Raw genomic sequence first — 22540 nt, 5'->3', positions numbered from 1 at the left:
GCAATGCTTCAGCAGCTCACTCTCACTAATTATTCCCATTCGATTATATTTCCAGAGCCAAAAGATCCTTACCAGTTTCAGAAATGATGTGTCTAGAAAATGTATTAAGACAGCACAAAACTTACAGACCTCCATGTCTTGTATTTAACTGTCTAAACTCCTACTGCAGATGGTCAAATATCCTGAACAAAACCAAACTGTATAATTTTTTTTAGCAGAAGCTACTGCTGCTTCATTCCTGCAGGATAATTGCTGTTTGGAAGCTTTAAGAAGGTTTTTATGAGCTATTATTGAAAAATTCCAAGATGCATCTGTAAGTAATCCAGAAAGATAAATTTTATGAGAGCAGTTACAACTCATGACTACTTTGACACTTGCACTATGCTCAATTATGAGCTTGATGTTTAAGATAATTCATCAAAGAACCAGTTATTTCCTTTGGTGAGACATTTCACCAAATACATGCTATATTTGCAGAGGAAATGGTTTTATAGGGATGATTAAGAGCTCTGTGATGCTGGAGGGTGTGGTGGAGGAGCACACAGCCCAGGAGGCAGCTCCCTGCTCCCCTGGGGCCCAGGGATGAGCTGGGGGTCACCACTCACCCCCCCCAGCACAGCCCAGTGTCTGCTCCTGGATCCATGGCCACAACTCCTCATGGACCCCAGCCTGGGCAGAAGCAGCAATGCAGGTGCTGCACCTGCTCCTGCACCCTCTAAATGCATCCTGCCAATGCCACACACCCCAGCACTGCAGCTGTGGATCATGCAAACATCAGCTGTGGATTTTCATCATCAGAAATCCCTTGAAAGTCACCATCTGGAGCCTGAAATACTCCTACAGCCACTGACAGGCACCATCTGGAGCCTAAAACACCTGTACAGCCACTGATGGCCATCACTGAGAGCCTAAAATACCCCTACAGCCACCACCCAGAGCCTAAAATACTCCTACAGCCACTCTTCATCATCTGATGCACTTTCAGAGGTGTACATATAAATCAAGAAGAATCCAACCCATCAGTTTTCCAACCTGATCCTAAACAAACTGCACACACGAGGTGCAAAGAGCAAATGGGTCTGTGAGTAGTTTGGGATGACACTGGATTGTGGAAAAAGAAAAGGAAAAGGAAGTAGCTGGGGGTTGAAGGGGAACTACAAAAAGATGATGTTGAGTAATTTTGTTTTGACTTCCTCCTTTAAGGGGTCATGCTGTTGCCCATGGTGTTCATTAACCTCCACAAGACATGGGCAATGATCTCCCATGGCACTTGTTTCAGTTTAAGTTTCGTTCACTTTCATTTAAAGTTCAAAATCCAAAATGGCCCAACCTAAGCTGCATCCCTTGGAGGCTGCACAGTGTTTACAACACATTCCAACATTGGCATGAAATTCTGCCCAATGGCTAAAATCTGGAGGAAAGGATTGTCCAGCTGCTCAGAGGAAAGAGGGAGTTAAAGAAAGGCCAGCAGCCCTGGTTTGCAGAGAGGGGATCTCCATCAAAGAAGGATTTCAACTCCGTGCCCTGGCGTGGAAGATTCCACCTCACACTCCTTTCACTGGTGCTGGGACCTTCCCTTCAAGCCAGACTTTCCATTTGGACTCTCAGAATGGGCCAGTCCTGCCAAAATTCCCTGGTCTCCCTGGGGGAGCGTGGTGTTTGCAGGGTCCAGAGCAATGGGAGGAAATGCTGCAGTGTTATGCAATTTCCTTGTGATTCATATTCAGAAATCCTCAAAACAGCCAGGAACGAGTCTTTCCACTTTCAGCTCAGAAGATGCACAAGCCCAAGGGGTATAAATAGATATGATATTCCCTCAGAACTGGTAGCCCCAGTGGCTTCCCAGCCACGCTGGGGCAGGCTGGGAAGCCATGGGCAGGAGGAGCACTGACATTCCACAGGAGTGTTTTGCAACCCTTTTAGAAGGGCAAAAAGGAGCAGTGCTCCAGCTGGAGTCCAGCCACTGTGACTGACTCAGCTGCTGCTGGGGGTCTGCAGCACCCCGAGCACCCCGGAGCTCACAGAGACCCCTGTGCTCTCACAGACAGCCCTGTGCTCTCATACAGACCCCTGTGCTCTCATACAGACCCCTGTGCTCTCACACAGACCCCTGTGCTCTCACACAGAGCCCTGTGCTCTCACAGACCCCCTGTGCTCTCACACAGACCCCTGTGCTCTCACACAGACCCCTGTGCTCTCACACAGACCCCTGTGCTCTCACACAGCCCCCTGTGCTCTCACACAGACCCCTGTGCTCTCACACAGACCCCTGTGCTCTCACAGACCCCTGTGCTCTCACAGAGCCCCCTGTGCTCTCACAGACCCCTGTGCTCTCACAGACCCCTGTGCTCTCACACAGACCCCTGTGCTCTCACAGACCCCTGTGCTCTCACACACACCCCTGTGCTCTCACAGACCCCTGTGCTCTCACACAGACCCCTGTGCTCTCACACAGACCCCTGTGCTCTCACAGACCCCTGTGCTCTCACACAGACCCCTGTGCTCTCACAGACCCCTGTGCTCTCACACAGACCCCTGAGCTCTCACAGAGCCCTGCCCCAGCCTCGCTCAGCCCAGCAGGGAAAGCTGGCAGTCCCTTCTCCACACCTCAGCTGCCCTGCAGCAGAAGGAACAAGCCTTTCCTCTCACTGCCCTCCTCACTCAGACTCCAGGGATGTGCCTGGTCGTGTCCCCAGCGTGTCCTGCAGGGCCCTGCACTGGCACCCAGAGAGCCCCCGAGATGGGACAGCCCTGGGGCAGGGGCACCCTGCATCCTGTCCCTGCAGGGAAGGGGTCAGAGGAAGAATGGAGAGAAGGAAGAAGAGAAGAGAGAGGGCCAGGGACATGCCACAGCAGGCAGGACCCTCCAGAGCTGCCCCTGAGCTCAGCTCTGCAGAGCAGCTTCACTGGGACAGCCCTGGAGCAGCATCCCAGCAAAGCTCGTGTACAAAAAGCCTATTTCCTTGTTAAAAGCAGGACACCTGGCAACCTTGATGAAATCAGCCCTTGTTTCTGGCTCTGCCTTATCAACCCTGTTCTATTTCTGTCTGAGAGCCAGGTTTTTGTAGTACAAGCAGCATTTTCAGAGCTAGACTACACTGTGTTGTGGTTAGAAATAACCTTCCTTGCTCTGAGAGCCAGAAGGATATAGATAGGAGTATGATCTCTCCCAGCCCACAGCCCTGCAAACCTCTCTGCAGCAGGAGGGGAGGGAGAATTATGCCTTGCTTCCCAAGTGGAGAACTTGGCAGGGCAGCAGAAACCCACAGTGAAACGCTGGTTTATGTCATGCAGACGAAGCTGTTCGTTTGGAAGAGGGTGGCCAGGGACCCTGGCAGCTCCTTCCTTCCTTCCTTCCTTCCTTCCCTCCCAGCCTACTGTTCATCCCAGTCGGAGTCAGCTCCCACCTCGTGTCCCCCTGCCTCTCTCCTGCTCCTTCCTTCCAACACAAATTTCAGCTTCAAACTTATACCTCGGGCCTGATAAAAAGACAAGAGAAAAATCTATCCAAAATGAAGCATCTGGGGGGCTTGAATCCTCTCCGTGGGTCTTGCTCTTCTTCTCTCTGGGAGCTGAGCTGAAGGATGGTTCTAATTAAAAACAAGCCCACATTTTATTACAAGTGCAGGCATTCCCAAGGGCCTCGGAGCCGAGGCCAGCCGGGCTCCCCGCCAGCCAGCTGGGCTGCTTAGCTCAGCGCAGTTATATAACTGTGTTTGTCACCCAAGGAAACAATCACCTGGGTCAGAGCTAGGGAAAAAATTACCTGGGTCAAACTGTCAACTTCCCGTGGCTCACTGTGAGCAGGGAATGCAGCAGCAGCATGGGCTGTGTGGGAGCCAGGGGAGCAGAGCGTGTCAGATACGCCGCAGCCTCGGAATAACACAGCTAAAGGTCAACTGCTCCAACAAAATACATTTTTGGAATAACTGAAGCGCCTAAATATTTCAGAGCAGCATTTATAAGTGAGTCCAGCAAGGCAGACATGTTGGGATCACTCATATAACTGATTAAAAGTGAAAACTTCTCCTGCTCTAAGCTTCCCCCAAGTTTTCTAGGATGCTTGAGCAACAACTCGCACATCCTCCTCCGGCAGCCCTGCCTGGAGCCTGGCCAGCCCAGCCAGCACACACGCCCTTCCTCCTCCCAACGTCTGCTGACGAACACGGGCTCTCAACACATCAAAACCAGCCTAATTTTAAATGACAGTGTCATCTTTATTTTTAAAATAACTGTAACACAGCCGTGCCTGGCGCTCCTCCTCTGAGAAGGAGGTTTGACACTGCCCGGGTGTTCCGAACAAGGCTGGTGGCTCCGTGCCAGGACTGGCTCAGCCACCACCGCCTGCAGCTTCAAACACTGGGACATCCCTGACTGAGACCACTTGCAATCCCCTGTTGGCACATCTGGGGACACGTGTGGGCAGCACAGAACCTGAGGCTCTGGGGAAGGCAGCAGAGAGGGGACACAGTCCCATCCCTCCTCTCCCAGAGAGACTTCTGTAAGCCCAGGGTGGCTGCAGGGGTTTCCTGGGCCAATCCTGGTATGAGGCACAAGGATCTTTCCTGGACCTAGGAGCCAGCTCAATGGGGCTTTAAAGGCTCCTGGTGTCCCTCTCGAAAACTGCAGCAGCACGTTTATCCCTCTCCAGCCAGGATCTGAAATGCCACAATGCTCCTAAGCTCCCTGGGAAACCCCCAGCCCTGCCTGCACCCCACCCCAGGGCTGCCAGCACTCACCACCACCATTTCCACCATCCAACAAACCCTGGCTGAGAGACAGCGTGGGACACGTCCACCCTGCCACAGCCTGAGCCTGCAGCCTGCCTGCCCCTGATCCCAGCCCTGCCCCTGATCCCAACCCTGCCCCTCATCCCAACCCTGCCCCTCATCCCAACCCTGCCCCTCATCCCAACCCTGCCCCTGATCCTGCAACCTGCCCCTGATCCTGCAACCTGCCCCTGATCCTGCAACCTGCCCCTGATCCCAACCCTGCCCCTGATCCCAACCCTGCCCCTGATCCCAACCCTGCCCCTGATCCCAACCCTGCCCCTCATCCCAGCCCTGCCCCTGATCCCAACCCTGCCCCTCATCCCAACCCTGATCCCAACCCTGCCCCTGATCCCAACCCTGCCCCTCATCCCAACCCTGCCCCTGATCCCAACCCTGCCCCTCATCCCAACCCTGCCCCTCATCCCAACCCTGCCCCTCATCCCAGCCCTGCCCCTCATCCCAGCCCTGCCCCTGATCCCAACCCTGCCCCTCATCCCAACCCTGCCCCTCATCCCAACCCTGATCCCAACCCTGCCCCTCATCCCAACCCTGCCCCTGATCCCAACCCTGCTCCCAACCCTGCCCCTGATCCCAACCCTGCCCCTGATCCCAACCCTGCCCCTCATCCCAACCCTGCCCCTCATCCCAACCCTGCCCCTCATCCCAACCCTGCCCCTCATCCCAGCCCTGCCCCTGATCCCAACCCTGCCCCTCATCCCAACCCTGCCCCTGATCCCAACCCTGCTCCTGATCCCAACCCTGCCCCTCATCCCCGCCCTGCCCCTCATCCCAACCCTGCCCCTCATCCCAACCCTGATCCCAACCCTGCCCCTCATCCCAACCCTGCCCCTGATCCTGCAGACCCCAGCTCCACACACGGATCCTGGATCTGCCAGGAATGACAAACCAAGGGAAAATACAGAAATAAAATTATCAAAACGACAGAGATTGATAATAACCTTTTCTTCTAGGGCTGCAGCTGGGAGAAGAAAAACCCCTGAGTGAGGGATGGTGGTGGGGCTGCAGCAGGACAGTAAATCACTGCTTAAAACCAAATGTAAAACCCAGTAAAGGAGGAAATAATGGAAGAGGCTGGCTTTGCGAGTCATTGTAGCATGAACCATTTACTTTAATTTTTAATTTAAAGTAGGAAACAATACTCTAATAGTCTATTTAAATTGGCAGGGAAATTTGTTCTGCCAACATGGAGCTATTCCCTGAATTTCTACATGTTTGCTGAATTGCCTGATCAAATAAACTCAAAGCAGAGGTGATAAAGAGAGGAAAGGAAAGTGAGTATGCTCTCTTTGGTCTGTCACTCCAGCTGGGGCTCCCTGCCTCCCTGCTGAGGCTGAAGGGTGGACAGCAAGTTCCTACCAAACCACGACATGAAACCATGGATGCAAGCACCCTGCGCCCTCCCCTGAGGCTGCTTCACCTCTCTGGGCCCAGGCTCACAAACAAGTTGCTGCAAGCAGCTGCTCCATCCTGTTCCACATCTGTGCTGCAATCCAGGTTCGATATCCCCGTTCCCCAGGCACCTGCAGACCCAACCCACCCTCAGCACCAGCTCACCTCCAGCCTGACCCCCCAGCCAGCACAGAGCTGCAGCAGAGCTGTGTCCCACGCAGGAGATGTGAGCCCTGTCCTGTGGATCAGCAGCCACGCTCACATCCCCAGGCCTGCCCCTGTGAGCTCCTCTCGGGCTAGCAGCAGTGACACAACACAGAAGGAGATCCGTGGCTGCCACCGGGTCCCCACCAGAGGAAACATCTCCCCAAGGGAGAGCAAAACCCAACTGGTGTCCTGGGACCAACCACCCCAGGCAAAGCCAAGCTTTTGTAGCCAATTTCTGCAGCAGAGGTCCCAAGGAAGGGCAAGGAATGCATTACAGAAACAATGAGGTATTCACACCAGACAGGAGCCACTGCTCCGCTCCTGGACACCCCCGACAACACAGCTGCAACAAGAACTCACAGACTTGCCAAAACTGGGTGGGACAGCACTTTTAGGTGTGTAAAAGCAATCCAGAGGGCTCTTTTCTCTTTTAAAAATTATCTATAATGCTTCTCTAAGTATTTTTCTCTGAAACAGCTTCTTAAGCAGAGGACAGACCCCGGCAGCCGCAGTGACTCCAGCTGGGTGAGCCGTCAGCCACTGAAGCAGCAGTTGCTGGAACAAGGAATAAAAGCTGAAGTCAAGGCTTAAGACCTCACTGGCTTAAGTGCTTTAGAAGCAAAATAAAAGCTTACAAACTCCATGTAAAGTTACTGCTATTACAGGCTTATAGGGTTAGCAAACAGGAGAGGGAGAAGGAGGGAGCAGCAGCAGCATGAGCCGAGAACTAACATGGAATGTGACACGGAATACGCTTCTCTGAGGATCCTCTGCTAACACCTTGTCCCCAAAAAGGACAAAGAAATTTGGGGGGCAATAATCTTGAGCTGTGGGACACAAAAAAAGCCAAGCAGGGGCTGCCCTGGGCCAGTGTGGGTCCCAGTGGGACCCACCATCACCATGGCTCCCCACACTGGGAGGTGGCACCGATGCTCCCCAAGCATGGAGAGACTGAGCTCCATCTCAGGGAAAGTTCACTGGGTTGTCTGCATTGGGGAACAGATTAGAGGCAAAGAGAAGCAGCAAACAATAGAAACTCAGACATTAAGAGTGGGCAGAGTGGGGAAAAAATGTTCTGTTCACTAAAGAGACAGACAGGGAGATGGAGAAGCAGCAACAGGAATGACTCAGGTCAGAGAGAACAACAAATGAAATCTGCTATAAGCAAACAAACCCAGGCAGGATGAAGGCCATGAAAACCTGCAAGACAGAGTGCACAAAAAAACATCTTCTCCAGAAAGCTGACAAAAACACGTCTGTGGGATTGAGAGCGCAATCAAAGCTCAGCATGAAAAAGTCTGTGAGGAAAGACACTGAAGAGCCAGACAGGGAGCAGAGCCTGGGGAGGGCAGAGCAGAGAACACGACGATCACTCGCCCACGGGCTCCCCATGCAGAGAGCTCAGGCCACAGACACCCAGAGATGCTCTGGGTGAGGATTTTTCTGCCATCTCTGATAACTGAGAGGGAGTGAGCTGACATGATGAAGCAGATCTGCAGCTGCAGTGAGCCCCAGTGCAGTCTGAGGGGTTGGGAAGGGGAGCAGTGGGTGCCTGTCCATCCCCCACAGCCACGCTGGGACTGAAGTCCTTCAAGTGATTTTTTTGAATGAGCCAAAATAACAGGAATGAAATGAGGTTGAAAGCACTGGAGTGAGTTCAAAAGACAACGTTTCCATTGGGAAATAAATCTCTCACTATTTTGTATAATTAGACAAGGAAAATGAAAAACAATTTCAGAAAGAATTCCCAGAAGCAATATCCCAGGAGGAGGCGGGAGGTGTGCTGGGCAGGAATGCGGGGCTGGGCTCTGCTGTCACTGCCACACCAGCGCCGGTGGCACCTCCAGGCAGCAGGGCTGAAAGAGCCCAGGAGCACTGGCAGATGTGCCCAGGAGCACGGGCAGATGTGCCCAGGAGCACGGACAGATGTGCCCCAGGAGCACGGGCAGATGTGCCCCAGGAGCACGGGCAGATGTGCCCAGGAGCACTGGCAGATGTGCCCAGGAGCACTGGCAGATGTGCCCAGGAGCACGGGCAGATGTGCCCCAGGAGCACGGGCAGATGTGCCCCAGGAGCACGGGCAGATGTGCCCCAGGAGCACGGCCGGGCTGGGGACACAGGGAGCTCCAGAGGCACAGCCAGCCCTGGGGAGGAGCCGTGCGGACCCCGAGGGGACACGGGGAACAGGGGAGGGGAGCGGCTCCGCTTTGGGGACGCAGCCGGGAGGGGAGCGCTGCTCCCACTCTGAGCAGCACCAAGAGCCCCTGGGAGCGGGCTGGGGTCACACCGCCCCCCTCACACCGCCCCCCGAGCCCGGGGCAGGGCCGGGCAGGGCCGGGTCAGCCGCTCCGAGCCACGGCCCCGGCAGTGCCCGGTCTCAGCCGCCACCTAGTGGGGAGCGGCCCCGGCACCCCCGGCCCGGGGCTGGCACCGGACCGGCACCGCTGGGCTGGAAATCCCTCCCAGCCCACCCAGTCCCAGTGTGCCATCCCCACCCTGTCCCTGCCCAGAGCACCCAGTGCCACCTCCAGCCCTTCCTGGGACACTCCAGGGATGGGCACTCCAAACCTCCCTGGGCAGTGCCAAGGCCTGAGCTCCCTTTCCATGGGGAAATTCCTGCTGCTGTCCCCCCTGAGCCTCCCCTGGCCCAGCCTGAGGCCGTTCCCTCTCCTCCTGTCCCTGTTCCTGGAGCAGATCCCAAATCCCCCCGGCTGTCCCCTCCTGTCAGGAGCTGTGCAGAGCCACAAGGTCCCCCCTGAGCCTCCTCCTCCTCCTCCTCCTTCACACTCATTCACCACAACCTTACCTAAATGCTTACCTGTTGCTCTTTGCCACAAGACACAGACTAATTTGTGCCTCTCCTAAACCCACAGCCCAGCACAGCCAGATCAGCCAACACAGCTTTTATTCCTGACTCAGGTTCCAAGGGAGTTTCAGAACGGCTCTGGCCCCCACCATATACATTTGCAAACTGCATCAGCAGAGGAGAAAATCCATAAGAAACTGATCCTGAGTATCTTAACAAAACCAAACGCCACTACTCCAGCATGGAGTTAGCAGTTTCTCCTGTTTCCAGCCTCTGCAACATGGAAGAAAACCCAAAGTCAACACAGGGGCTTTATCCAAATGAGTAACAAGTGGTAAGAGTTAACGGCGTGATGAGAGCTGTCTGGAGCTGCTCTGACTGTGAGGCACAGCGTAAATCTTCTCAAGTTGTGACAAATGTCTTGGCTAATGCAGCCACATTCTATGTTTAAATCTCACTAAGATGTAATTTGACATTTGGGTTTACTTTTTTCATTATAATTAAGAAAGAAACTCCAGTCCGCGCTAATCTCTCCTCAGCCTGAATTTGCACATGGAATTACCATCCCCACAGTGCCAATCCTTCCCCACACCCTACAGCCAAATCAAAGGAAAACCAGACATTCTTTCCTGTAGGGGTGTTTGGTTACAGAAATACAAGCACAGGATGGATATTTCTGAGTGCAAAGGTTAAATCCTCATCTCTTGCTCAAGGAAATCCCCGTGGAATAGGTAACACGCAGATAACACGGTGCACCCTGGTGTTGCAAGGTAAGAACCCAAACAGAACAGCCCACAGCTGCATTTTTGATGGATGGAGGAAGATAAGTGAGGACAAGGAGCTGCCTCGTGTATCAACACACACCACCTTCAGCGCCCAAGTGTGTCCTGGATCCGTTTCCACGCAGGCTGCATTCCCTTCGCTCCCACCCACATCTGGAAGGGCAGTGTAAGCCATTAGCAATGAAGTGCCACAAAGTATTGCACTAATGCACAGCCACAACCCCTGACGTGCTGGATGAGCCAGCTGCCCTCACCTCAGCTGAAGGACAGACAGGGGAGAACAGCAGCATGCAGGCAGCACCACCACCTGTGTGGCTTTGAAGGAGTTCTCATAACCAGATTCTGGAACAGGATAATCCAGGCAGCCCTGTCCTGGTTGCTCCACAGAACCTTTCTCATGCACAGTTCTTTGCAAGCGCCCCAAATCTGTGTCTGCACCTCTGCAGACTGGCTCTGCTCCTGTGCTGCCCCCTGGTAGCACCAGCAGCTCAGCAGAGCTGGGTGACTGCTCTCCTGCAGCTCCCACCGCAGCTGAGAGGCTTCGCCAGCCCTGCCACAGCAGCTCCCAGCAGAGCTCGGCATGGCAGCCAGGTGAGCAGGCTGGGGGAGCACAAGACTCCTTTCAGATGAGGAGCAGCAATGCACATTTTGTTTCTGAAGAAATGGTGCCCAAAATCAAGGCAGGGGTTTGTTTAGCAGGGATAAGACAGCTGGCACCTGGAGCTGGACAGGGCTGTGCCACTGTAGCTGCCCCAGGGGTCAAGAGCCAAGGCCGGAGGAGCAGGCTGGTTCTCCCAAACAAGGGCCCCTTTCCAAGAGATTACAGAAAAAGGGAGCAGAGGCTGTCACAGAACCAGAGAATCATGGAATGGTTTAAACTGGAACGGTCCTTCAATCTCATCCTGCCCTAGGCAGGGACACCTTCCACTAAACCAGGTTGCTCCAAGCCCTGTCCAGCGTGGATCTGGACCAGGGATGGGGCAACCACAGCTTCTCTGGCAGGTGTAAATTGAAACAAGAGAGGTTCAGCCTTGGGGTCAGGAGGCCAGGGAAGCAGCTGGGCTGGAGCCCAGGCAGGCTGTGCCCTCTCCTCCCTCGGGTGCTCTCTGCTCCCGACGGTAACACCCCGAGCAACCTGCTCTGAGCAGGAGGCTGGACCAGAAACCTCCTGAGCTCCCGTCCTACCTGAATTACCTGATGGATCTACGACTCCAGGCTGGGACCTGGCTGCAGTCCACCAAGCAATCCCTTCCCTGAAATGCAGGGCAGCACCTCCCACACGCAGCCTCCCCATCTCCAAACTGCTGCACGTTCCAAAAGCAAGCCGTGACCAAATCCAGCACGTGCTTTCCAGCACTCACAGAGCAGCCTCGTGAGGCCATGGCCCACCTGGCTGCAGTGAACACTTCTGACAAACACGAACCTTTCCATGGATTTGGGGGATCTGCTCAAAGCAGGACCAGTCTGTGGGAGCAGGCTGTGCTGGGGTGGGACACCCTGCTCCCTGCACGGACTCTGCCCTGACTGCCAGAGCCCAGAGCACAGACACCCGCTCCAAAGCCACACGGGCTGTCACGAACAGCCCAGCCTGCTCTGGCTCTCCACGTGGATTCTTTTCATATCCCAAAAGGCTGCTGGCCATGGGCAGGCACAGAGGCCACAGGCTGGCCTTGGCTGCTCAGCAGTGCCATCAGTGCCTGGGATGAAGCTGGGATGGGCCACACCGTGACCCCAGCACCCCCTGAGGGACCCACTCAGAACCAGTCAACGCTCTCCAAGCTGGCAGAAAGGTTTGCAAATGCATTCCAAAATAAAAACTAACAACAACGAGTTTTCTGCAAACCTCAAGAATCCCTTCCAGAGGTGAGGAAGCCTTTGGCACAGCAGGAGCAACCACGGGGAACAGGGGCCACGCTGCTCCGCTCACACGAAACGTACAATTCTCTACCAAACCCACAAACAGCTGCCAAGGAGTCGCAGGACTCCAAAAGCCCTGGGAATCTACAACGTATTTTCTTCCACTGCTCTTTTTGCCATGTTTTCCTTTCAGCACGGCAGAGCAGCATGTTTGTGCTGGCCAAGCCTACCCTCCTCCTCTCCACCGCACCTCCAAGCAATCCAAGCACGGGAGATACAGTATTACCTCAAATATTTAACCAAGGGATTAAAAGGACTCTCTTGGCAGGAGCAGACGCTGCTGCGCGGGCGCAGCTCCCGCACGGCCGGCGTGGCAGGGAGCAGCCTGCCCCGGGCTCCCCTGAGCCCACCACCATCTCCTCTGCTTTTTGGCCAAAATTTTGGCTGCTCACCGGTTCCCGGCCGTCCATGGCCTCCATCCACAGCCTGCGGTCCTCCTCCGACAGCGCCTGCATGGTGATGACGCCGGGCCTGCCGAGAGAAAGGCACGCCGTCAGTGAGCTGCGGGCGGGAAGCAAAGGTGCAGAGATGAATCTTTCATGAGGGCAGGAGGGAAGGAGGACAAGCCCCAGCACAAGGAGGACAGAAGCCGTGGACATCCCTGCAGGTCCTGACCAGCATCAGCAAGCGAGCAGAGGGCATCTCCAACAATCCACACACCTTTTCAGTGGTTTTTGCAAGAGCTGGGTGCCAAATTCCTCCTGTGGCCCTGGGCCAGGCAGCTCACCTGCACCGGGTGGAACACGTCCATGCCACGGCAGGAGAAGGCAGGGAAGGTAACCAGGGAAGGTAACCAAGCAAGCAGGAGCCCCACACATCCCAGTCCCCTTGTCTCACCACCACCCCAAGCACCAGGCTCACGGAGGAGACCTTCTGCTGTGCAAAGCATTCCATCCCTCAGACATCCATGTCCTCATGGCTGTGCCAGTCCCCTGGCCCTGTCCATACCCTGCTGTCACAGCAGTGGCAGTGACATGATGCTGGTGCTGTCCCCCTGCAGCAGCCTCACGGGGGGAGCAGTGCAGAGTCCCAGTGCTGCTCCTGCCCCCAGCACTGTCACACACACACCAGCCCTGAGCTGCCCAGGCAATCCAGCCTCACACAAACAGCCCTGGGACTGCTCATTTACTGTAATGACAAGGGGAAAGGACAGGCTTGAGTGCTGCTCACACAGCACAGGAGCAGGGGACAGCACTGGCACCACCCTTGCCCGAGGGCCAACGCCACCTCCACGCTCCTCAGGGGATGCTGCGTCCACTCCTGGACCACCCCTTCCCTGCCAGGAGTCAAACCTCAATTACCTGCTCTGTTAAGGGTGACCAGCAAGGTGAGGATGGATTTGACAAGACAGAGTTTGCACAGCCTCAGTGTGGGGTGGGAGCTGTGATCCCACACCAGGGACTGGCATCTCACTGACCGTGCTTGGCCGTGAGCTCCCAGGATTTCCATCTCCACATCCCAGCTCAACCTCAGCCTGGATCCCAACACACACAGGGGCCAAACCTGCACCTCCCCAGCCCTGTGCCTTTGGGCTGAGTCTGCAGCTCCTGAGGGGGCCACATCCCCTCCCAGAGCAGGGCCAGCAGAGCCCTGGGCTCAGCCAGACAGAGCCCTGTCCGTGTGTCTGGCCCGGTGGGCTCACCCTGTCCGTGTGTCTGGCCCGCTGGGCTCACTCAGAGCCCTGTCCGTGTGTCTGGCCCGGTGGGCTCACCCTGTCCGTGTGTCTGGCCCGCTGGGTTCACTCAGAGCCCTGTCCATGTGTCTGGCCCACTGGGCTCACCCAGAGTCCTGTCCGTGTGTCTGGCCCGGTGGGCTCACCCAGAGTCCTGTCCGTGTGTCTGGCCCGGTGGGCTCACCCTGTCCGTGTGTCTGGCCGGTGGGCTCACCCAGAGCCCTGTCCGTGTGTCTGGCCCGGTGGGCTCACCCTGTCCGTGTGTCTGGCCCGCTGGGCTCACCCTGTCCGTGTGTCTGGCCGGTGCTGCCGCTCCCTCCCCTGTTCCAGACACAGCAGCAGCGATTCCCACCCGAGCACGGCGCAGATTCCCTGGCAACGGGCACAGGCAGGGGAGCTGCTGCTGCTGCTGCTGCTGCTGCTGCTGCTGCTGCTGCTGCTCCCTGCCCACGGGGTTTCAAACAGGGCCCTGCCCCTGGTGCTGCCCTTCCAGCCAGCACAGCTCGGGGCTCTGGGGTGGCACAGGGGCAGGGAACGCTGCTCCGAGCACCGCAGGGCACATGCAGGGAAAGGAAGGGAAGGGAAGGGGGATTGAACCTCGGGAGCTGCCAGCTGCCTGCAGAGTGTTCCACAGAGCACGTAGGCTCTGTTCTCAACCCCCCAAACCTGATAAAGCCTGGGGAGAGGGGTGATTTCTAACTTGAACTTCCCAAGGGTGATTCGGCGGGAAAACGTGAGCTGCACCAACACTCTGCAGATGCCCTTTGGTCCTTGATAAGAGCCTGTAAGAAAATTAAACTTTAACAGGGGCTCTCAAGAGGTGGGTTTGGCCCCTCTTGTGCTGCTTTGTGGCACACACAGGCCAGGAACCGAGGATTAACCCTTCTCCCTAACTCCACTCCCCATCCAACCAGCCCAACCTCCAGCATGCACACGGCAGCTCAGCACTGTCCCACCAGTGGAAGCTGTGCCCAGGTCCAAAAACCAGACATAATGTGCTTGATCTCTGCTAATCCCATTGGTGAGTCAGTCAATACTCACCAGCTTAGTGGTTTGGAAGTTTACTCACTTCAGAGGGAAGAGGAAACCACTTAACCATCGCCTCATCTGAGAGGGAAAACGCTCCACATCCAACAGCGAATGTGTTCAAAACACTGCACAAAGCTCCTTGTTGTGCAGGTACAAAGTGACTCAAGGGCAGCCCCTGGTACCTGGGGAGCTGCAGTGGCACTTTAGCCAGGGCTTAGGTCTGATTTTAAGCCAAGCTGCTGCTGAAGGCACAGACACCTCAGTCAGAGAGCCCTGCAAGGGCTCTAGCTCAGCTAGGGACACACAGGAAGGAAATACTGGGATTTCTGTCTCTTTAGCCAAGACATTAGAATAGAGAAACTCAAATCCTCCATTCACGGTTTGTTGGGCACTGGACTCCGGGCAGAGCACGGTCCCAGAGTGGCAGTGCTGGTATCTGGAGTGCCAAGTTCCCCCAGCACAGGTGATAACAGCAAAATGTTTGTTCTGCCTCTGAGCAGATAACTCCTCCGGCTTCACTTCAAAGTCAAACTTCTTCAACAGCATGAGGGGAGGGGCTGTGAAACTGAATCAAACCCCATTTCCATTGCAAATAGCTCTGCATTTCCTCCCCCAGTGTTTATTTGCCAGGGCACCCATTGCATCACTTTCCTGAGCAGAGCCATCTTCCTGGCTGTGATAAATTTAAAATGCACCCACACATTACACCTCATTCATTATGGATGTGGCCGATGCCCACGGGGTTCCTGTGCTCACAGCCAGGTGGGAAGGCTGGCACTGGAGCAGCCTGGTGCCAGCACAGCCCTGCTGCAAACCCTGCAAACAGCACCATCCCCACCCAGCCTCCTGGAGGATCACCCTTCCACAGCCTGCTCCTCACCGGGCTCATCTCCAGCATCCCCCCACGCCAAACCCTGCTCTGACATCCTTTCCCCAAAGATCAGCAACACGGGTCTGTCCTTGTCCCCTCACCAACCAACTCAGACAGATAATTATTGATAAAGAGAACACACAGTAAACACAGATTTTGCTGTGGGGCAGCTCCCACCTCTCCCAGCACAGGATGCACCTGGAGCCCCGTGGAGCCAGCCCAGCCAGCCAGGCACAGCGTGCACAGGGCAGCAGGACACCCTCCTGCCTCTGTCAGCCAAACCTGAGCTGCTGTGGCAAACAGGATCAAAGCTGATTCACTCCTTGGTGCCGCATCCCACATTTCCACCTGCAGGCACCAAACCCCTTTGCCTTTTTCTGGCACACAAGGAGGGGAAGGGACATTTTGGGATCAGCAGAAATCCATTTCTAAATGGAGTGAGTGTAGGAGGGTGAGATGAGAGCAGAACATGGCAAACACTTAATAAGAAAGAGTATTTTCAATATGCTACAATCTAAAAATGGAATATTTTTCCATATGAGACCACACAGGAAATTTGAATTTTCTCAATATCTCAGCTTTTGTGACAAATGGCCTGGCCTTAAGGAGCTGTGACTAAGCACACTGAGAAAATAAAAAACTGCAATAGCTTTTCCTTCTTCCAGGAAAACAAACAAATAAGGAAAGCAATAGAAACAGATAAGAACTTCCAACTGCTGTAGCAGCTTATCACAGCGAGACAATCTAAACTGCTGATGAAAACACACAAGAGTGCAATACTAACAGGGGCTGAGCTGGGCTGAGGGCACAGAGATGTTCCCAGTCCCAACCTGGGCAGAGCAGGGCAGCCCAGACAGGAGCCCACGGGCCAGGCACCAAACAGCCACATGTGGCCCCAAAATGGCACTAAGGGGGACACTGACCCTGAACTCACAAAGTCTGGCTGTCCACAGAGCTCAGGGCACGGGGTCAGGGCCACCACGGCTCCTGTGGCCACCAAGGGGAAGGGGCCTCATCCTCACTGTGACATCCCTCACTGAGGACACTGAGAGGCACTGCCAGGTCTGGGGACACCACGGGGTCACAGGGAGCAGCTCCTGCCACTGCCACAGCCCTGCATCTGTCACAGGGAGCAGCTCCTGCCACTGCTACAGCCCTGCATCTGTCACAGGGAACAGGGAGCAGCTCCTGCCACTGCCACAGCCCTGCATCTGTCACAGGGAGCAGCTCCTGCCACTGTCACAGCCCTGCATCTGTCACAGGGAGCACGTCCTGCCACTGCCACAGCCCTGCATCTGCCAAGTGCATTCCCAGAGCAAGGCCAACAGCCCTCCTGGGAAAACCATCTGCCGAGGGGAGCACTTGGCAGGTGCCCAGCAACTCTCCCACCCCCATGCCAACCATCCAGCCACTGTGCCATTTCTTTCTGGAAGAATTTCTTAACAGACAGGGTGCTCAGGCCTTGGCACTGCCCAGGGAGGTTTGGAGTGCCCATCTCTGGAGGTGTCCAGGGGAGGACTGGACATGGCACTCAGTGCTCTGGGCTGGGGACAAGGTGGGGATCAGGCACAGCTGGGACTCAGTGTTGGGGTCTTTTCCCACCTCAGTGACTCTGGGATTCTGGTCCTACAATTCCACTGTGCTCCAGGTGTGGTGGCCCTCACCCTGGGGCACCCAGGCAGAGTCCAGGGCCGTGGTGGTTCCTGCAGAGTTCACTGCTCCCTGACCCACCGAGAGGCCAAACCCTGCCTTTGAAAGCCCCTGCTCCCCTAGAAGCCAGCTGGCACTTAAAGCAGTTTGGCCCAGAGCAATGACCTACATTATCCTAAATGACAAAGCCTTGTCATCAGTCAAATGAGATACTCCTCCTCCTCCCCAGGCTCATTTTGTAAGACACTGGCTGTCATCCCTGTTCACCTTGTTTACAAACCTGATTTAATGTGCAGAGACTACAAACAAGTTTAGTTAATGAAAAAAGAGCATTAGCAGTAAAGCACAGTATCCATCACACTGGGGGTGTATTTCAGCCAGACCCTAGAACACCATTCTGGGGTTAATTTTCCAATACAATACAATACTTCTAACTTGCTACCCTGAATATGAGAACATATTTGTAAATGCCAAGGCCAGGTTGGAGGGGGGTTGGAGCAACCTGGTCTGGTGGAAGGTGTCCCAGCCCATGGCAGGGGGCAGAATGAGATGAGTTTTGAGATCCAACAGAAACTATTCTGGGATTCTGTGACAAGGAAGCAATGCTGTAATAACAGACCAGGCTCCAGATTCTCAGCTTGGTTGTGCTGAATCATCTTTACAGGAGAAAGACTGTAAAGACACTTTTTTTCCCACCTAGGAAGGAACAGCTCTTAGCTGGTGCTATTTAGGGTGTGAGTGCTGAGCTCCAGCCCACACCCCGTGTTGTCTGAGCTCCCAAACGCAGGCTGACAAAAGCTCATCCCTGTGCGGTGTCTGGCCGAGGCTGCCACCTCCAGGCTGTCCCGAGGTGTGACACAGCCAGCCCGGGAGCCTGGCAGGGTGCAGGGATCCAGCACAGCCTGGCACTGCCAGCGGGCCCTGCTGCCCTGCAGGTGCCCAGATCCACCCCAGGAAGGGGGACACAGGCTGGGCACATCACAGTCTCCTTCTGCCTGGCAAAACTTGTTTCCTCTTCCTTGTAAGTTTATCTTGGGAATATCCGAGATTTTAGACATCTAATGACAAATTCTGATACCAACAGAATGCAGAGCTGCCTGTACATTGGGAAAAAGCAGCCTTTTCTTTCGGGTGTGTCCTGCTCTCTCAGGCGAATCCCTGCAGCAGGAATGTGTACATGAAAGGAGAAATTCCTCAGGTTTCGCCTTCCTGTGCTACTGCACTGCCATGATTTACATGGAACACACAGATTTCTGGAGCAGCTCCTGATCCCGTGCCTGGCAGGCTCCAAACATCAAGGGAACCTTCAGCTGCCTCTGAACACGTTGAAGAAAATTATTGTGGCTCCACTCTCCTTCTCCCACTTTTAGTTTGATTTTCACATTATAAAAAAATATCTTCAGGGCACAGCAAAAAAAAAAAAAAAATTCCTGTGTCAGCAGAAATGCTGCAGCTCTCTGGAGACAGCACAGCCCCAGAGTGGGAGGCAGCCCCAGGTTATCTCATCCCTGAGCCAACACAGGCAGAGCTCCATCATCCATCACCCTCCCTGCCACGGGCTGGCACCGCCACGCTGCCAGGCACAGGCTGCACAGGGAGAGGCACCGGGGTAATTCCAGCATGTCCAACACCCCAACTTCAGTGAACCTGGGTTTTTCTGAGACCTCCAGACCTCTGAGACCTCCCTGTCCAGCTGGACACGGGGGGCACACAGCTGGGAGCACACAGTGAGTGCCTCTGGAGCAGACTTTTGTGAAGCTCTGCAGCGGGGGAGACCCGAGGCAGTGACTAATTCCTCCTGGAACAGCAGCTCAGCCTGGCCCTCCTGTGTGTGTGTGTAAGCCATGCATGATGTCGCTGATATGGTAACAGCTCTCACTCCTGGGTGCCGGAGATTGAATCCACACACACCCCTGCTCCAGCTGCTGCATGATAAGTCACAGCAGAAGTGTTTTCTTTCTTCAGGAAAAAGGAGTGAAAGTGCCTGGAGGCACGAGCCAGAGGTCCATTATCACCCGTGCACGGTGAACCAGCAACAGCCACTCCAGAAGAAAAGCTGACACTATTCCAACACATACCCAGTGCTGGGAAGAGGCAGCACATCCCTCCCACAACACCCACAGAGCTCCTTTTCCAGGCTGGCAGCCGCTCACCTTGTGTGGCCAGAGGCTGCAGAAGTGCTAAAACACCCTTAAGTCGGAGAGACTTGAGCCAGAGACACTTGTAAAGCAAAGCACCCACCCATCACACAGAGAGCACCTGGCTGGAAAAGGTGTGACCCCGTGGAGCTTTCCACTCACGGAGCGGGGACTGAGGGAGAGCAACACGGGCAGTGCACAGGGACTGTCCCAAAGCCAAGGGCAGGAGCAGAGCCCTCCCCTCCACAGGGGCACCACAGCCCCCTGGCAGCACTCACCGATCCACAGCCTCCACATCAAAGCAGAACCTCTTCTCAATGGAGTCTGTTTTCCGCCGTGTACAGGATTTCAGGGTGACAGCTTCATCCTCCCCCTGGGAAGAGACAAATCCACAGGTGAGGCCAAGAACAACCAACAACCACAGGCCTGTCCCCAGCACCCACTGCTGGCAACGGGCAGCTTCAAACCTGGGGGGATCTGGCAACATCACCCTGCTAAAAATATCTGTTTATATCTCTGACAGGAGGACTTGTCTTCTCACCCTTGTTTAATCCAAAACCTTTCATGTCAGGCTGCCCACGATTCAATCTGTGCATTAAGCACCATACAGCCCATTCTTCATGTGGGCAGGTAGTGCTGGACCACAACTTTTGGGCAAAACCAGCTTTATTTTCCATTGCTGAACAACACTGCACAGACCTGCTGGCGGTTTGCACTCTCTCCACGCTGTGTTTTTGGCAGCACTGTGCACACGAGGACTCTTAACAGGAGCAAACATGTCTTAAAATGTTTATGATCTAACAAAGCAATGACAAAACCGTTCTCCCATCCAGAGATTGCCTCTCTGCATCCAGGCTGTACTGGATTTCCACAGGGCTGAGCAGAGATCCAGCAGGATCCAGAGCACTGCTGTCCTCTGCTGGAGGAAATCCTGCCTCAGCCCCGGCCAGCACAGACACTTCTCCTGCAACTGTGAAATTCCACTGATGACTTAAGAGAAAATGAATTCTGAAGGAGTTCCTGGAGACAGACACTTTCCTGGGCTCTCTGTGCTGTTCCTGATGACACCTTGGCTGACCACCCTGTTCCCTGACATCACCATTTTTCCAGGAAACGTATTTAGAATCACTTAGATTGGAAAAGACCTTTAAGATCAGAGTCTGAAAGTTGCCCAGAACAGCCAAGCCCACCACTAATCCATGTCCTCACGTGCCACAACAACACATCCATTAAATCCCCCCAGGGAGGGTGACTCCCTGTTTCTTATCCATAAACTCCTCCCCATCATTCAGCTCCTGCCACCATCACTCAGCTCCTGACAGCCCAAACACCCCTCACACACAGCCCTGCTCACCCCACCGTGCCTCTGGGATGGCATTTGACATTTTCCTGCTGCTGCCCCAGCCCCTCCTGGGCTGCCCACAGTGCAGGCACTGCTGCAGATGCTCTTCTGAACCTGCCCCGTTCTGGGGAGAAGCCCTAACTCCTGCCTGACTGCTCTCATGTGCTTCCATGGTTTCTGTCTCACCAAGAACTCTCCAGACAAGGGACCCAGCACAGACCCAGGAACACAGAAGAGCTCCCTCCAGGGTTTCTCCCCAGGCTCTGGCAGTGGCCCAGCCCTGGTGCCCCCAGCCTGGCCCACTGGCAGCACAAGGCTGCTCCCACTGCCCAGCTCCCTGTCCAGAATTCAGGAATTTCCTGCTCCACAGCCACCAATACCCAGCTCTGGCCACAGCCCCAGGTCACAAGGGGCTGCTACCACCTCTGACCCACGAGGGAAGGGTCTCCTCATGCAGCACCCTGGCACCAGCAGCCCCCAGGATGCCCAGCAGGGCAGCCCCAGGCCCCCGGGCTGGCCCATGCTCAGATGTCCAAGGTGGTCACCACTGACAGCCCCTGGAGCCCGGCCAGAGCTGCCCCAGCACAGGCAGCACTTCGTGCCAGGGTGGTGCAAGCACAGCCCTGGAGAGAGCTCCAGCCTGGCCCTGCAGAGGGGCTCAGGGTGCTGCCAGCAGCTCCCACACCCCTGGGTGCTGGGAGAGCCCTGAAATGGAAGGGACCAGACAAAACACAGGACAGGCACTGATGATTACAGGGCTGGGATATGTTAATGCTGAACTATAATGAAGATGCTCCAAGGCAAGAGGAAATTAATTTTAGAAGCTTCCCTGCCCACAGCCGGCTCCCTGTGCCAGCAGGAAGCTGTGTGGGAGCCTGTCCAGCTGCCCCAGGCACTCCCCAGCAAGGGGATTGTGTTTGCAAACCGTCCCAGCTGGGAGCACTGGGGAGGGGTCCATTGTTCCTGCTGCACAGAGGAGCAAAGGCAGCCCTGGACACAGCCCTGGGAGCACTGGGACACAGCATGTGCTGCCTCCCCACATCCACTGCTCCCCCTGCTCCTCACAGCCCCTCCAGGCTCTCCTGTGGCTCTGTCCAAACAAAACAACTTCATTGGCCAAGTCACAGGATCATCAGAGATCACAGAATGGTTTGGGTAGAAAGAGCTCATCTTGTTCCACTCTGCCGTGGGCAAGGACACTTCCACTCGACCAGGCTGCTCCAAGCCCTGTCCAACCTGGCCTTGGACAAGTCACAGGCGTTGGAGAAGGAGCAAAATCATGAATTGTTTATCTTGTCCTTGCCTTGGAGCAGGAATGAGGGACTGGGGAGCAGGCACCCATGGAGCTGGAGCATGCTGGGTACATGGGGCTGGCAAAGATCTGTGGGCTCTGGGGGTCCCCTGTCTTTTCTTTCTCAAACCAGGTGCCAAGTTCATTCCCCATGTGCCAGCCACTCAGCCTGGAATGAATGTGACCCAGTTCACTGCATTTGTGTCACCCTGCCAAAAAGGTGGCACAGTTTGAGCCAGCAGTGCCACGAGCTCCTGGCAGGACACAGCCCTGCCCCTGGCAGGACACAGCCCTGTCCCCTGCCAGGACACAGCCCTGCTCCCTGGCAGGACAGGACACAGCCCTGTCCCCTGCCAGGACACAGCCCTGCTCCTGGCAGGACAGGACACAGCCCTGCCCCTGGCAGGACAGGACACAGCCCTGTCCCCTGGCAGGACAGGACACAGCCCTGCTCCTGGCAGGACAGGACACAGCCCTGCCCCTGGCAGGACAGGACACAGCCCTGCCCCTGGCAGCACTCACCCCTTTTCCCCCTGACTTCTGGTCAAAGGGCACCATGGTGATGCGCTTGGAGTCCCTCTGGTAGGTGCAGTAATGCTTCACCCAGGAAGTCCCAAAGTGACCTGCAGAGCAAAGACAGGGGTCATGCCCAC

At 55.4% G+C, this 22540-nt stretch overlaps 1 protein-coding gene across 2 annotated transcripts in view; it reads right to left on the bottom strand.

The window, feature by feature from the left end:
* The window catches only part of ARHGAP26 (Rho GTPase activating protein 26), a 103680-nt gene that overhangs the window by 57482 nt on the left and 23658 nt on the right, over nt 1-22540 (bottom strand). For both annotated transcript variants that reach the window (XM_063413947.1, XM_063413946.1), the window contains exons 9-11: nt 22410-22510; nt 19533-19627; nt 12287-12365 (exon numbers count right to left, since the gene is read on the bottom strand). In XM_063413947.1, the coding sequence (XP_063270017.1) occupies nt 12287-12365; nt 19533-19627; nt 22410-22510 (275 nt within the window). The remainder of the gene's footprint in view (nt 1-12286; nt 12366-19532; nt 19628-22409; nt 22511-22540) is intronic.

The sequence above is a fragment of the Prinia subflava genome, chromosome 16, assembly GCF_021018805.1.
Source record: "Prinia subflava isolate CZ2003 ecotype Zambia chromosome 16, Cam_Psub_1.2, whole genome shotgun sequence".
NCBI classification, from domain to species: domain Eukaryota; kingdom Metazoa; phylum Chordata; class Aves; order Passeriformes; family Cisticolidae; genus Prinia; species Prinia subflava.
This window is presented reverse-complemented; position numbering and strand designations above follow the sequence as displayed.